The 16598-nt window shown below is 39.5% G+C and overlaps 2 protein-coding genes across 4 annotated transcripts; one reads left to right on the top strand and one right to left on the bottom strand.

Annotated features, from left to right (window-relative positions):
* The first annotated feature begins 964 nt into the window (after positions 1–964).
* On the top strand, positions 965–9955 carry LOC139131259 (basic leucine zipper transcriptional factor ATF-like). Of its 3 annotated transcripts, none has more exons than XM_070697249.1 (4): positions 965–1151; positions 5480–5800; positions 7129–7236; positions 7913–9955. In XM_070697249.1, the coding sequence occupies exons 2-4, from the start codon at positions 5519–5521 to the stop codon at positions 8078–8080; spliced, it is 558 nt and encodes a 185-aa protein (XP_070553350.1). In that variant the 5' UTR covers positions 965–1151; positions 5480–5518; the 3' UTR covers positions 8081–9955. The 3 variants fall into 3 exon arrangements, with proteins under 3 accessions (XP_070553350.1, XP_070553349.1, XP_070553351.1); XM_070697248.1 differs by lacking the exon at positions 965–1151 and adding an exon at positions 3491–3662; XM_070697250.1 differs by lacking the exon at positions 965–1151 and adding an exon at positions 4746–4862.
* Positions 9956–15078: 5123 nt separating this feature from the next.
* On the bottom strand, positions 15079–16086 carry LOC139132182 (allatostatin-A receptor-like). The gene has a single exon (XM_070698572.1). The coding sequence runs from the start codon at positions 16084–16086 to the stop codon at positions 15079–15081; it is 1008 nt and encodes a 335-aa protein (XP_070554673.1).
* Between the last annotated feature and the right edge of the window lie 512 nt (positions 16087–16598).

The raw sequence follows: 16598 nt of genomic DNA, 5'->3' as shown, positions 1-16598 counted from the left end.
TGGATTTTGCCGGCCCACCCCGGCCATAACAACTGAACGCTCCCTTAGTCATGATCATCTGACACTTGACTGTCCTGTGATGGCATGGCATTTTCTTTATGAATTTATGCAAACGCTACCGTTTCGCCATTTTCTAAGTTTTGCTGGGTACATATTGGCATTACCACGGGCTTCTGAGCATCGTCATCACAGGATACAGCAACTTAGATCACAGGGGCTCGTCCACCTTGTTGTATGTGTGTGCGTGTTTCTTGTGTGTGTTTGTGTTTGTTTATTTGTTATTTTTTGTAAAATAAGAGCTAAAAGCTCTTTTGTTTATATTTGTCAATAAAGAGCGGTTTATTTATTTATTATTTGTTTATTTGTTTGTTTGTTTGTCTTTCGATGGTTAGGGTTAGGTTAGGCTTAATAAGTAAGGGTTAGGTTGAGGTTTGGGCTAGGGTTAGGGTTAGTCACTCCCTCAATATAGAGGGAGTGACTAACCCTAGCCCAAACCCTAACCCTAATCCTAACCCTAACTTAAGCCTAAGCCTAACCCTAACCATCGGAATACATACAAACAAACAAATAATAAATAAATAAACCACTCTTTATTGGCAAATATAAAAAAAAGAGCTTTTCGCTCTTATTTTATTAAAACCAACAAATAAACGAACACAAACGCTCACAAACAAACACACACACACATAAAACAAGGTGGACGAGCCCCCTGAGCTTAGATAGAAATTGTTACTATTTTACCGATTATCATCCATCAAAAAGAGTTTGTTGGTCATCTTCAACCACTTTACCCTTCTGATATTTCTAACTTTACTGGCTTGGTGGTCATTTGCCGAAACCTCATTCTTCTTTTCGAGTCTAACTCACTAAGTTCGACGATAATATCCGATAATGCTTGTAATTCTAATAATGCGCCCCCGATTGTCAGTCGTCGAGATGGATTGCGAAAATCACTATGCAAATTACAAAGGGTCTTTCCCAAAATGCCGGAAGCATGCCGCGGTATGGTACGTGCAGGCGGTACCGGTCCCTTAATGTCAGTTTCGGCTTGCTCAAAACGGACTGGGGAGCTCCAAGATATTTGAAAATTAATCGCCGGTGATTTCCAAAATTATCTGACCCCCTTAAGGACTCTGTTGCTTGGATGACAGGTATGAGTGATGAATTAATGACAATATTTTCGTTTTAACGTTTCATTGACTTACAGTACTTTATATTTACTTCATGTCAGACAATAGGGTTTTTTTCGTAGCGCACAAAGTCCTAGTTAAAATTTGAAACGTTTATGCTAACTGTTATCCTACAAACGTTCAATTCTGTTTTGATGTTCATCTTGTCCATATACGGCAGAAATGCATCAATATCGTCGCCATAATATTACTATTATTTTGTGCATTTTAACTGCCGGGATATACCGATGAAGTGTCAAATGTCAACAATACTGACAATGCCTCGGCGTCAAAAACACAATATGCACAATGTTCGCGTAGCAAGAAATAACTAGGTCATGGGTTTCATATATTACGGATCGGAGTGACAACCATTAAGCAACAGCTATGAAATGTATCGGAATAGGACCAAGACGACTTAATTCTAAACATTGAGGTATGAACTCCAGCATGAGACCAATGGTCGTGTATACATCAACGTAACTGGCCTGATATGGCAGCTGTAAAAAAAGGAGGTGTTTCATGCATTGACATCATGAATATGTATATACCCTGGTCGTGGCGCGTATTGTGTTGATCTATGGTGGGGAAGCCCCTCGACTGCACTCTTTTGGAATTTTCCACTCAACTATACGCATGCGCGGACTCGACTACACAGCCGATCGCTGTACACAGTGAACCGAAGCCTCCCAGTCTCTCAAAGGACGGATTTTGAGTGACCTAATTGCACTATACGCTCCAACAGCCTTTTGACTCTACTAAGCAGTAAAAGTGAAACTATTTTTCCAATGTGACAAACTAAACTCGCTGGTATATCGATTTTGTTGTGGAGAGACTGAAATCAAACTGAATTAACTTTTGCCGTTGATTGTACGCCCTCCATACATAAATGCACAGACAAATGGATGTCTGTGTGATATATGTATTATCACAGCTGGCTGGACCACTTAATATTAACTTATTACTGAAACACTGACTGACAAAGGGGATTTTTGTTAAACGCAAGGGCATTCCCCATTAAACAACCTAATGTGGGGCCCAGGAAAAACATTGTCACGTAGTCGAGGCTTTGTGTCCTGACGTGGCAGGTAGGTCGACAGTAGTCTAAAAATGGCAGGTAGGTCACACCACTGGCCTCAAATGGCAGGTCTGTGTCGAGTGTCCTGATATGGCAGCGGACGTGTGAATGCGCAGTACACTTGCATAATGGTAATTCTTTGAAGCGATGCATGAAATAGTAAAAATATATTTGGCTCCGCCGTTCCCTTCTACATTTGTGACTGTTTGACTTCTGTTCCCTGAAAGAATATTGCTTTTCGTTTTTGTCGTAAAATGAGCGATGGCGCAGGTTTACCGTGCATTTATTAGTCCCTGACACGAGAAGAGGTGGTCACTTCGGCATCTTCAATCTGACCCCGCCTGATATGGCATCTTCCTTTTAAATAAATTTTGTTGGCTGACATAAAGAGGTCCCATAAGAAGTTTTGTTTTGCTATTACCACGACATTCTTCACAACTTATTCCACTTTGGGATGCCTGTATGCTTGATGTATTTTATCTGAAGGTATAAGACGAACCTGAAGATGACAAAATTACCTCCCTTGTTGTTATCGTTGATCCATGTTTAATGGTAAACAACCTGCGCATAAAATAGAACTTGCTGCACACGGATCGACCGGCTGTGTGCGATAAAATTTGAAACCGTAGCATATATTGATATCATAGATTTGTCAGCCGAGAATACAGGTACAGAGAGGGAGTGCCGACCTGGAAGAAATAAAACAACCAATTGTCGACAAGAATTTTCTGATTTCATATTCACATGCATATGTTTTGCAAAGTTATCAAAAATGTTTTAGGGTACACGAAATAAAGATGTCAGCCTTAGTAAACGTACTTCAACGTGACAGATATACTATTTTTTTTTAATAAAATGGATTTTGTTGATAAAAAGTAATACGTACGTCTCAGTCTCTTGTTAAATCAAATGTAGAAATGATGAGGTTGTCATTTATTATTCTATTTTTCGTCCGTGTTCGCAGTTCATTGCCGGGGCGACAACTGCAAACGAGAGCTGGTCTACTCTGGTAAGACGGCCCGGCTCCATGATTCGTTTGTTCTTCCATCTCACATCCAAAACGCCATCACAGATAACTTTACTAAAAGATTGTTTGTATGACAATTATAATAGAACTAGCGTGCAACAAACTTTTATTTACTTTCTATCAAAACATGTCGGAGCATTAAACCCGTGGGTAATCAAACGGTACGGGCTTATCCAATCGCTGGCGACCAGACATTTAAATTACCGAAACTACCTGAACGGGAGATCCCCATTCAAGGGGAATACCCTGTACACGCAGACAACTGCCATAGCTGGCTTAGGATGTCCGCAAGTCTTCCGAGCGCCGACTGTGACATTTTATCGGCGTGAGATTCACAATCTATCGTCACAGAATTCCCTTTTGTCGACTGGGAACATTTCTGTCTCAGGTACGGTAGGTTATTTGATGTACCTTCCTAGTTTGGCCGTGTCTTTAGGAACACGTTGCCAGATCTGGTCCATGACATGACCTTTTACATAGCCAATGCAAATATAGAACATAGATTGATTTTCCGTGCGATTACTGCGCTGCTCATGCAATTTTAGCACGGCATGCCTTTGTTGTACCACATGAAGTTCTATAACTGGATGTTATTTTAAGCCCACTCTGCAAAGACACTTCTTCAAAACAGGGTCTCAATGAGTCAACTACTTCTTCCTCAAAATTATGTCCCCACGCATTGCAATGACAGGTCTGCAAACGTGCACTCTGTCGTTGCACTGTAAACGAGGTATTTTACAGTGTAAGATTGAAAAAAAACGAGCCGGTGTGAATTCAGTTCCAGTTTTCGTGATTGTACACAATACAGCCGCCATGGGCTGCTCAGTCGATCTGACGTGGCAGCCGTGATAGGCGTCCTCGTCACGAGGGTTGAAGACAGCGGGAACGCAATACAATGGCCCACCTTGTCAGTTTCTGTTTTGCGAAGTTTGCAAAATCCACCTGTCACGGCAGTAATTGAATGGGATCTTCTAGATTCATTGCTTAATGTCAGTCCATTTACCAATATTCTATTTGAAAAATAAAAACTTGCGACCACATTTGCTGCTCAGTTGTTAATTAGTCCACGCTGTATAAGTACTCGATTGACGAGACATGTAAACAAATTTAAACGTCGACTGTGCGCCTACTTATTCATACAATTGTAACGCGTTTCTCGACTGCAATCTTCCTTGAAAATGGCTTTCATTGGGTATTGTGCTAGATGATGGGATTTACGGGAATTGAACGAAATCTCGCAGACGTCTTTATCAGGACCCGCATATCGGACCAAGCGTCGCAAATGCTCTGGACAAATGTGATGTTAACATCATCAACCATGGTCCTTTTACCGGATGTTTGGCGAAATTTTCAAATATTTTTTACTCAACTCAGATTGAATCATAAAAACTCTCGTAAATTATATTTTTTCAGATCAAATGATCACAATATCCTACCCTGCGGCTAACCCCGTTGCAAATTCAATGTCTTTAGGAAGTCGCGAGTTGAATGGAAAACCCCCTCCCTGATATGCAAAGTATCTTCGCCCCAAAGCTATAAAGTACTGATACCCTTGGAATTTTGTAGTCAGAGACCAACGATGTGTGAGGTAGGTCCGCCCTTATAATAATGCTGCAGGAAGTCCCACAGTATTCATATTTTTCACAAGACCTACTAAAACAACCAAATTTTAACGTCTTCACTTGTTAATCTCTTAATTTCCTTTTGGGAATTTCTGATTGCCATGGACTAAACATTTTTCCTATCTCTTTTTAATCAAAATTTTAGGAATCGGTGATCCATAAATCTTAGTATTGATACCAATCTAGTTGTTTTTAAATGCATCATAGCATATTTTTCATAAATAAGCAGGACTTTTATTTCGTATTTTTACTACGGCAATTGCTGATATTTCCACATTTTGTGAAAGAATGCAACCGAACACCAGGAGTAAAGCTCTCTCTCTCTCTCTCTCTCTCTCTCTCTCTCTCTCTCTCTCTCTCTCTCTCTCTCTCTCTCTCTCTCTCTCTCTCTCTCTCTCTCTCTCTCTCTCTCTCTCTCTCTCTCTCTTAGTTATCTCATATATTATATATATAATTATATATATATATGTATATATATGTATATATATATTCTTTCTAAAAACTACAGACAAAAGAAGGTAAGATTAAATATTGAAGTAGTTTCTCACAGTTTCTCACTCTACTTTCGCTCTTTCACTTTCAGACACAGGTGCCCGATTTCGATTTATCTGAATTGGATGCCATGGTAACAGAGCCGTCGGCCGACGCTGGCCTACCGTGGCAGTTTCCAAGCGATGGAGCCACGGCTTGCTTTGACGAGAACTTCGACTTCAACAACAACAATATTCACTTGGTTCCGCTGGATGACAACTTGAAAGGCGAATGCCTGGAAGATCTGGACGATATTGAGATATCGTACTCCACTTTGGTGAAAGATGAATTGCGAATGGCGATCAAAGCGAGAAGACAGTCGAAAGGGCTGCCTGATGTCACCCCTGATTTCGCTGCGCAAGAACACGACGAAGTAGGTATTCAACACCGTTCATTCCACAATAATATATTTGAACCAGTAAACCTTAAACGGTCTGTTTCCAGTTGCTTTCCTGATGAACTGTTAGTATGTAAAATGTGCAAGTCACGTAGGATTATCACGTCTAAAACCCATATAACCTTGTTTCCCGTTTCGTTTTGAGTTTGCGTAAACCTGCACTGCTGTCGAAGTCAATAACTTGGTCTCGTATCCGCTTCTTTTAATGAGCTACGTTCCTGCATAGACAGTGGAGGGGTCTTCCCCCCCTCCACTGTCTATGGTTCCTGTTAGTCCAGGAAACACGTTTGTTGTGGAGCTTGGAGATTTTCAATTAGTATATACAGACGCACTCCCGCGTAAGAATCCCGCGTAGAAATCTAGGGTGCAATGGTTGAAATGTTTCCGATGTCCACGCATAGCAAATGCAGCATTGCATTACTTCCACGTCCAAAGTCCGCCATTGCAAACTTTATTTATTTATTTATTTATTTATTTATTTATTTATTTGTTTTTGCAAAATTATTTCAACACCTGTAAAAATGACAATTATTCGTTAGCAGAGAGGAATATTTTCTGCATTGTCGGAGCAACTTAAACAGAGAGTATACATTGAAATCTGAATAGGTACTGAACTTGGCATTAAATATATTGAAACGTGTTCTGATTTCTTTGTCACGTGTCTTTTTTGTCGTATCGCATATTAAAATAAGATTTTTACAAAGTTGTATCTTTTCTCGGATTTGACTTACTTTGGGTCATTTGAAAAAAATACTTAAAAAGGGCAAGAGATCAGTTTCGGAAGGCGACTCTTTGTATGCATCGGTTCCAAATATTAAACTCTAACCTAGGGCAAACGAGGCGAGTGGTTACATAGTCACGTGGTGCTCACGACAGAAATGCCGGTGCATACCCAATTCAGTTGCTTTGATAATTCCTCGAACTAATTTTAGTAAAGGGGATTTTGCATGATTCATCGAAATGTGACAGTGGTTATTGAAATCAGTGGTTATTGAAATGGTGGTCTGAGATGCGAGGTATTGTCACATTATAGCAATAACCAATCCGGGCCGTCGGCTCATTATACTTGGCACGAAGCCAGTATCCAACAGATCACGCGATAAACAAATATAAACAAAACCCAGACGGACCCGAGAATTCTAAATCAAGAGAAGAGGGGATCAGTGTTGATCTGTTTGGACTTCATAACGTTGCTTTTGATAACATACAGTTGATCAAGAATACTCATTGTGTAAAAGAAGAGTGGCATTGTTGGAAATAAATGAATAAAATTAAGCATTTTCGTTTTATTGTTCCATGGTTAGCTGACTGAAGACGACAAAGAGAGACGTCGAATAAGACGCGAACGGAATAAGAAAGCCGCCGAAAAATGTCGAAAGAAAAGGAAAGAGAAAGAACATCGCATTGTCACGGTAAGCGCTATTGTTATGCAAGTTATTCTGAGAAATTTTCTACCGATGACAATTCTCAGTAACCCAAACAAAGCTATCCATTGTAATGTACTGTTTAAAGTGCCTGTTTATAAACGTAAAGCTACAGGCAAGGGCTATGATACTTGTAAGTATTGTCGGCGTAGAACGCCATCTCGAAAGGGTTAAAGGACACGTGGAAAATTCCCCAGTACCCGCCGGGGATTTCCCTTCTGTGTCACGCTTTCGATTTGCATTGTAATGCAACTGTGTTGTTTTCGTAGGATTTAAAGCATTTATAATATCACAATTTGGAACTCGTTACTGTATATAAAAGTAACACACATTCGTTTGTATTGGACTGTTTTGCACAAGTTTCGCAGATACTATCGTATACCATGCTGAAAACATTCACGATTCGACTGAACACAGTCCCTTCATTGTGGAGCAAACGAGTATACAGAGTGAAAAACGTGAAAGCTTCTAAATTTGCCACAAGAGGGCGCTATTTTCGGCAAGTCCTCCGTCAAGTGTGCACGTGAACTAAATCGCACCGAGTACTCTGAGAAAAACAATGCCAGTAACTTGATTTTACAGACTGTCCTCATGGGAGTATTTACCCCAAATCAGCGAAAAATCCCAATTAATCTATTTTTCAAACAATTGTAATTTATTACAGGAGCACCATTCCCAGGAAGCTCTCAATAAGCAACTGCTACAAGAGGTGGAGACGTTGAAAAGGGAACGTGATTATCTGACTGCACTTTTGTCGAGACATGAGAAAGCTTGCACACGTACCGACTTAATGCTTCCAAACGGAGGACACACGTACCAGGCTTCCAGATGACAAGATCGTTAATTTGCATATGAATTTATTAATTTATAGTTTATTGTCCTTTATCAGAGATATAATGTATATTTATTTTTCACTTTGCATATTTCGTGACTCGCAACTTTAGAAAATACCATGAAGATCTATCTCTGTTCGATAAACTTATCGATGGGTCCGAGTGATATAATTGGACAAAAAGCCTTCGATACGCAGTAAAGCGGTTTTCCTAGGAACCTCCAGCGCTGTATTCGATCCTTATGAATCCCTGAAGTTGCTCATAATTATTGCGACTCGTCTATGCAAGTACTCTAGCTTTTAATGAACGAGTGGGATAGATCACATCTACATTTTTGACAATTTCCCAGCGATGCACAATATACATATCTCCATGTCTCAAACGTGGGCACAGGAAAATTATATTATTATATATATTTATTTTGACCGTTCAATGGACTACGTGTCTCTAAGACTTGTACAGCAACGGACTTGCAATGTCAATCTGGATATCTCACATCGAATTATTAATTAACTAGTTCTATTGTTTGTTTGATCCACTGTTATATTTTTGTAATTTTTTTCTATTTTACAAAATCTACAATTCAATGTAAATAAGAACGTATAAGTCATTCGAGAGAAGATTTCCTCATGGAACAGCTTTAAATATTAATTACATCACACAAAATTACTGATAGTTCTACCCGGTCGACACGATAGAGGAAACCAAAAAGATGTGTTTTTCTGTGTCATGGCTACACAAAGAGAGATCTTCGTTGGCTGAGCTTCAAAAACCAGAAAAATAGCAAAGTCATTGAAAAGTCAAAAGTGTACGACCTGAAGTGTATCAGGGAAAGTTGGTGTGATCGAAAACAATATTTTGAAAAGTTGTTTTTTTCTGAGAAAAGCCATTCCCTCGTGATTTTTTTTTTTGCTCGTTCTTGATCATTGTTGGTCTATAAAAACCATTTTATGCGTTAAGGAAGATCTTTACATCGTACGGTTCATCATCCAAGTTGGCAGATATGCCTACAGGTATGGTGTCCTTGTTGGACAATTGACACAAAGGAACTCTTTAAACATGATTAATTTTTATCATTTTGATATGTATATTTTAACCCGGTATCTTAGTCATCCGTAGATATTATGATTTTTGGATAACATTATTTTTGTTTTCAATCTTTAGTTCTCACAGATATGTAGATGTTTCAGAATTAAGGTAGAATGAGTCTCGGGGACAGATATTTTGTCTCTAAAACTTGTACAATGGTTTTCTGATCTACCACTTGTGGAGGCTTATTTTAAAGCCCTCGATCGGCGGAAGAAAAAAAACAAATTGCCGTCTCAGTTTTTCGAAATTTGGAAATTGTATTTTTCCCTATAGAGTTAACATAGCGATGACGGCCATTTTGAATTTCAAATACTGGTAAAGTGAATGTTAGATAATGTGTTTCACTAGTACCAAACTTTGCTTCGCGGCCCCTGATTTTATTCTCGATTGGGTAAGAGAAGGGGTGAAAGTTTCACTGAGGAAAGCTCGAGGCGCATACTACCTTAAAGACTGAAAATTCAAACTTTGAAACGTTAATAACGATATTTAGATGCAGTAACCACTATCGTACTTACTACTTTTTTGCCACTTTGATATTAATGGTATTTCACGTTTAAACTCATGTTTAAACTAACCTTTTGTCGGATATGACGTTATAAAATATGTGCCAAATCTATGTCTCTACATAAAATTTTGTCCCTTTTTTGTGTATACAGATAAGTCGCTTTCTTTGCAGAAATGTAACGATATATGATGTACTTACAATCATGACATTTCCATATACTTGTGAGGTACTTACTATCACGACATTTCCAAGAAATGCAATAAAAGAAAGTGACACCCTATCTTGTTTGTCGGCAGTACAATGAATTCGTGCCTGTGCATATAGGGAGGAGAAAAATAGAATCTCATAACCCAACGGATCAGGTCTGCGATCAGATTTGTCACACGAGTTGGGGATATTTTGTCCCACACCACAGTCTCTCACCACCACACGAGCCACATCGAACACAAAACACAAAATCGGCCATGAAATAACTAAGTGAATACAGTCACCAGTATCTTCAGTTTGTTACTTCAATGGGCCGGTCGAAGAACCTGCTAAATGTCAAATTTAGACGACAATAATTACTGATTGTAGAGTGCACATTTGCCCGGTATTCGCCATTCATTGAACCACAGTCTTCCCCCCCCCCACACACACACACACCGGTTGGGAAACGTCTATTTTTTTAACATGTGAAGTATCCGGATTAGGAATTGTAATAAGCTTATGCGGATTACGGTTTGGCATCCGTATTTCATACCCATTTTCTTCGCGTTTTTCTTTCGAACATGTGTTACCCAGAACCACTGATATTTACTTTAATATGTGAAGCTTGCGTCACATTATCAACCATTTCAAAAAATGAACAATCCATTAGGTTTTGGAGAGATCGGTCATTTGGTTTTGTTGTTTTGATTTCCGTAAAAAAAAAGCGGTTACGGTAGCTCGCCTGCATTGCAATGCAGTAAACGGCGTTTTCTCACTTTGCCAATTGCCTGATAGTACACTTTTAGGACAGGTATCACATGAAATGTGGTGTTTACAGTATTTTGGTGTAGGGTGGATTGTATTCCAACCGAAATGAAGCCCTACAAATACAAACACAGACATCTTATCAAACCATAAGGCGCATCGTAACAAAAATAGGGACCCAGGTGTTTCCCAACCGGTGTTTTGAGGGACTGCGATTAAGCGCTCTGATTCTATGCGCGCGCGTTCGAGATTTAAATTTATATACTCCGGAATAAAAAGGACGCGATGCGTTCTACAGACTCAGTACGCCCAAATAATCACGTGATGCCGGTACAAACAAACCCACATGTGTACTAGCGCGTATGGAAATACACGTACGTGTATGCGCGTTTGCGCACATGGCTTTGTTTGTACCGTGGTCGATTCGAATTCCGGGTTTGGCCTATTGAGAGTATCGTTAACGCACTATGCAGGAACAAATGTCCTCGTGCTTGGACAGACACGGCCCCGAAAACTAGTTAACCTGTAAAGTGGCTTTACCATGGCCGCAATGAACTATGGATGAAACAAATCACTGATCATTCTCGTTTTCCCCACACGCATTATGCAAATGTTAATATTTGCGACAATCAACCGTAAATTCTCCCGTAATAGAACATGCCGGAATTTCACTACCGATTGGCTAGCTTTCTGTATCGTCTATGGCCATCTTCACAAGAAACATGATATGCACTATACTATATGAATGCAGAACTTCCCCATCTTTTGCTAAAGAGCAGCGGCCAGTGTAAGTTCAAACCAATGCGATGTCTGTAAACATACACATTTCCGGAATCTCAAACTTTTACAGAACTTTTTCGTCTATCCACATATGGGGCTCATTTCGAAATTTATTTGGCCGGCTTATACTTGTGAATACTGAAAATTTAATTTTTCTCCATACTGTTTAGTTAACACAACGATAGCACCAGGTCATTTCCAATAATTTCCAGAGCCGTTAAATTTTGGGTCATTTGCTTTAAAAGTTTCTAGCACCGAATTTTGCTTGGTGACCTCTAATTTTTAATTTTGATTTCTAAGAAGGAAATGGTTTAAAGCGTCCTTTAATACAGGAAGTTTGAGTTGAAGGTGAAAAGTTTTTAATTTCGAGGCGCGAATTTACCATAAGTGTTTTTGAGCCCCTAACCGTTCTTCCACATAATGGCATTATTTCACAGTTAGCCTTGTTAACATTCGCTTGCAGACCAGCCGACCATGAATAAATCTTCCATTCACCAATTCGAAATGCCGCTTACAATTAATTTTGCATGTACAGGAAATTTGAAAGCTAACAGTCGGGGGAGGCCATAAATAATTAATTTAAAAAAGAAGCACAATGAATAGACCTTGAACGGACGAAAATATGATTAGTCCCTTTGTTGTTGTAATTTTTTCTCATAAATCTAGCGATTTTGAACGGTCAGCTGTTGTCGGTTTCCATCTAAATTAATTGAGAGTTTCAAACTATTGTGACGTTTAATAAAATCAAACAATTGTATGAGAGAGACAACAATGATACACATACTCTTGACGCCTCCTCTCCAATCCCTGAATCTATTGTTTATTGCTCAGTATCATTTCAGGTAGGCGGTTGAAAAAAATTAGATGGAAGTGTGTAAATGTGCGATACGCTTAATAATTTAAATTTGATTAATGGCATTCGTCAAGGAAAAAATCATGATTGATCAGCTGTTTCCATGGAAACGCAGGGTAGGACATAACCGGTTGACCCTGGAAGGTAAACGTTTGGTCCGACAAGTTCAATATCAGAGATACTTGCCCAGCGATGGACATGTGTGTAATGTTTATTTTTTGGTTAATGCTAGGATCACGGGTGAAGCACTAAGTGTACAAAATGTGAGACCATTATTAGAGAGCGTACTATTTCCAATTAGTGAGCATTTTCACAACGTTACCTGTGTGGTTGTTGATTCTTCTTTCCTCCAATTTTCATACAGTACGGTGTATTCACTCTTGTTGCCCATAATCGGGTACCGTGTGACGTCATAGTGACAAATTACTATTTCCTGGCGTGCCTTTAAAATATGCATAAGGCCGTGCAAAAGTTACTTTCAAAGGACTTGATCACAACTTTGTAAGGATGGTGAAAATTTGGTGTGCTGCTGGAGGTACTCTTTAAATTAGGAAAAGAAAAAAAAACACTGCCGTAGCTTCAATGGCGCGTACATGTTAAGTATAACGTGCACTGGGAGACAACAGACGATGCAATGTTTTTGCATTTATTCTAGTTCAAGGGACACTAGAGCAATTTAAGCTAGTCCGCGCCTCGAAATTGAAATACTTAATTTTTTGCTCAAACCTTCTTTAGGCAAACGCTCTACTTCATCTCTCTTTTTCAAAATCAAGAATAAAACTCAGGGATCAGCGTGGACCCGATGGAAATTTTGGTACAAAAGAAACAAATTACCCGATATTTACCGATATTTGGTATTCAAAATGGCCGCCATCCCTACGTTGTCTCCATGGGAGAAAGTCAAATTCCCTATTTTCTCAAAACTCAGAAGCCCGAGAAAATTTCATTTACCCCTTAAGCTTCAAAATTAGCCCTCACATGAATTTTCATGTTTTTGTGATTTTGGAGAGAACCAAAAAACCGTATCAACGCCATGCAATTGTAAGGAAACTGCGTCAGTGTGGAAACGTCAGTACCGCCAATCAAAGTGGCCGATGAATACGAACGTGGAGCTGTTTTATCACCAAATATACATTTCATGCTTTTGACTGCTCAAAAGTTGTCGCCTCGAAAATTCAAGTCCGTTCGCGCTTCAATATTACTCAGCAACAAAATATGTCGTTTCTTCAGCCTGTACATGGGAAACGACGCACTTGCCCTAGATACTGTCTACAAATGCCCTAAACAGTGTCCGTTTGAAGTATTTATATCAACACGGGCACATTATATCGGCACATAATTCATGCCGTATTGTACACAGTGCACACACGTCCGTATGACAGAGAGTGACTGCCCTAGCATCTTTGCATACGATATGGCCATACCGAATGGCTCTATTGACGGTAGGTTATGACGGTCTTGTATTTCAAGTTCAAACATGTAATCTACATCAGGGTTCGGATGTTTGCTCTTAAAACAATATGAATCTTTAAACATGAAAATCCATAAGCTTACAGTCCTGCTATTCTGTGTTTTCAAGACTAATCTTTTTTGTGTCATACACCTCTTACGTCACTGTGTCGCGAATTTTCCCTCGCTGTTGAACACACGTTTAATCTGGCGTAAAAAGTAACGATGGTTTGAAATGTTAGTGCCAGCTTAAATTGCCTCGACATCCCTTGAACTTGATGACGACAGTTGCTACTCCAAAAGTATGGCGATTGAAGTGTGTCATTAATGTTTGGCGCAGAATCCCTCATTTGCATGATGATGATAATATTAATACATTTATTTAAAGTGGATAACTTGTTCGCCAATAGCGCTGACAATCCAAAATATTAACAATTGCGAAAATACACCAAGAAATACAATGTAGATGAAAAATTATCGAAAATACTAAGAAGTACATCAAGAGACAAATTAGCAACTAAAACACAAAACATCGAGTTACGACAAGGAAAACACACAAACAAAAACATAGCGAAGAGAATAGTAAAATCATGCAACGTAACCAAGAAGAATTCAATCTATTAAAAGTCGTCTTCAATGATTTTCAATGTCTCCAAGATCTATCTACTGATTATCAAACTCTTGTCGCCCTCTCTTAATGTATAACATCATGTTGAAAATAAGCCGCGGCTGTGCAAAAGAATGGAAAATGAAACCTTAAAATGACTGATTCCTTGAACGGAACGACTGCAAAAACCGACAAGTTGGTCAACATTGAACGAAATCATTACTCGATATTACAAAACATTTTGTGAATAATGTACATTTAAAGTTAAAAAATAGATTTCTGTGCATTCTAATTTTGCTGCATGCACTGAGTATTGTGAATGAAAGTGCGGCTGCATGGTACATAGTGGTAAAGCATATAACACCATGTTTGTATAGGTTTCTCGTAAACAAGTACAAAATACAGGGGTGACAGTATACATGTACGTCTATTATTGCTTGATATATAAACTGTTCATGCTGCCTTGTTTACATCTCTGGAAGATTCCATGCGACACGTTTCTGTAATTTTGTACAGTCCAAATTAAAAATAGACATTGGACAACAGGCATTCGCTATCAAGTCGAAATTATTAATTGTCACGGTACGCATTTACACAATTAGGAATCTAAATTATTTTGAAATATTTCGCTCTAATTGAACGATATGCAGTCCACCGTTGTCACAACACCGCCAACATTATTTCTTTTGTTTTTCCAGTGTTTTGTATCGACATTGTAATTGATTAAGTTTCATAGAAATTTCATTAATGACTTTTCCAGCTATGCTTGACCGACGTTGCTGGTGGTCTGTGTGTCGGATCCATCGCCCCCTGAATGGTTTCGGCAGAAAATGGAGCGTATGCCGTCTCGAAACGGTCTACTCCACACAGCATAAATGAACGGGTTGACGCAGGAATTACAGCCGGCGAAAATCCGAGTGAAGTTGTACGTGGCACTGTTGCTTGACAGACGAAATCCAAAGTTTTGTATCAGGAACAGAAACTGGTTCGGGGCCCAAAATATGGCGAATGCTAAAAACACAACAAGGAACATCTTGACAACCCTCTTCCGAGCGCGGAGTTTTGTTGCCCCTGGCTGGCTGCTAGTAGTTTCGCTTCCAACTCTTCGCTGATTTTGCCTAAGCACTTTCAACATCTTGTAGTACGCCGCTGATAAAAATACCAGTGGGATAAAGTATGTGGAGAAGAAAAGTCCGATACCTGCAAACGTCTGGTAGCCTTCACCGAACGGCCACTGATACTTGCAATTTTGTTGTGCCGCGTCGTACGAATTGTTGTACACGTTGAAGCTCTGCATGATGAAGGCAAGAAGCCAGACAGCGCCGACGATCAGCCATGCAGGGACATTATCTTTCCTGGCGCTGTACGCGATGGGATAAACTATTGCAAAGAAGCGCTCCCCTGTGATGGCCAAAAGGCTGTACGTCGAAGCCACCAGACTGACCCATAGAACTGTTGCTTTGGAAGTTCGACAGTAGATTTCCCCGCCGATTCCATTCGGCACCGGGAAGAATCCCCGCAGTGAACGTGGAATCAGAAATACGCAGGATATGAAGTCAGCAACAGCCAAGCAAACGGTCAACTTGTACGTGAGCTTGGCGCGAAGGGAAGATGTTCCTAACACCGCCAGGATTACTACGAAATTGCTTACAATGCCGATAGTTGCAATGATCATTTCTGTAGTCTGCACGTAGCTCCATTCCGGACCTGTATCTTGGTCTACCGCTGCTTCACTGCCGATGGTATCGTTAGACGCGTTGCGATCCATCTTTCCTCGTGTTTTGGGGAGACTGAATCGTCGGGCGACGGTTCGTTCAAAGAATACGATACTATTACAGTCGACTGATCCTATTGGTCACAATTTGGCTTGCCAAGAAAGGCAGCGAAAAGGCATCACGTGATGCAGAGCGGTTGGCCTCAGATCGGGTAAAGATAAATTAATATATACTTCTTATATTAGTCACCTGATGGCTTCGCCACTGTTTTTCAAATACTATGTAAGAAGCGAGAACCATGACAACCCAGCACAAAATTTACTTTTGTTAGCCACTGTGACACATCAAAATCCTTCAACGCTTTTCAAAAAAAAACTAATTATATATTCACAGATATATACCATGTTGTCATGTACTTTTACCAAAGAAGAGTTCAGGACTGCAATATTACACTATCAACAAGGAGATAAATGTATATATTCTGAATCATATACATAGACAACTTTATAAATAATATATTTCTGAGTATAACAGAAATCGATTAGTGCATATGGCAACTATTTTT

This window comes from Ptychodera flava, chromosome 4 (genome assembly GCF_041260155.1).
Source record: "Ptychodera flava strain L36383 chromosome 4, AS_Pfla_20210202, whole genome shotgun sequence".
NCBI lineage: Eukaryota > Metazoa > Hemichordata > Enteropneusta > Ptychoderidae > Ptychodera > Ptychodera flava.
The sequence above is the reverse complement of the archived record's forward strand: the minus strand, read 5'-3'. Positions and strand labels throughout refer to the sequence as shown.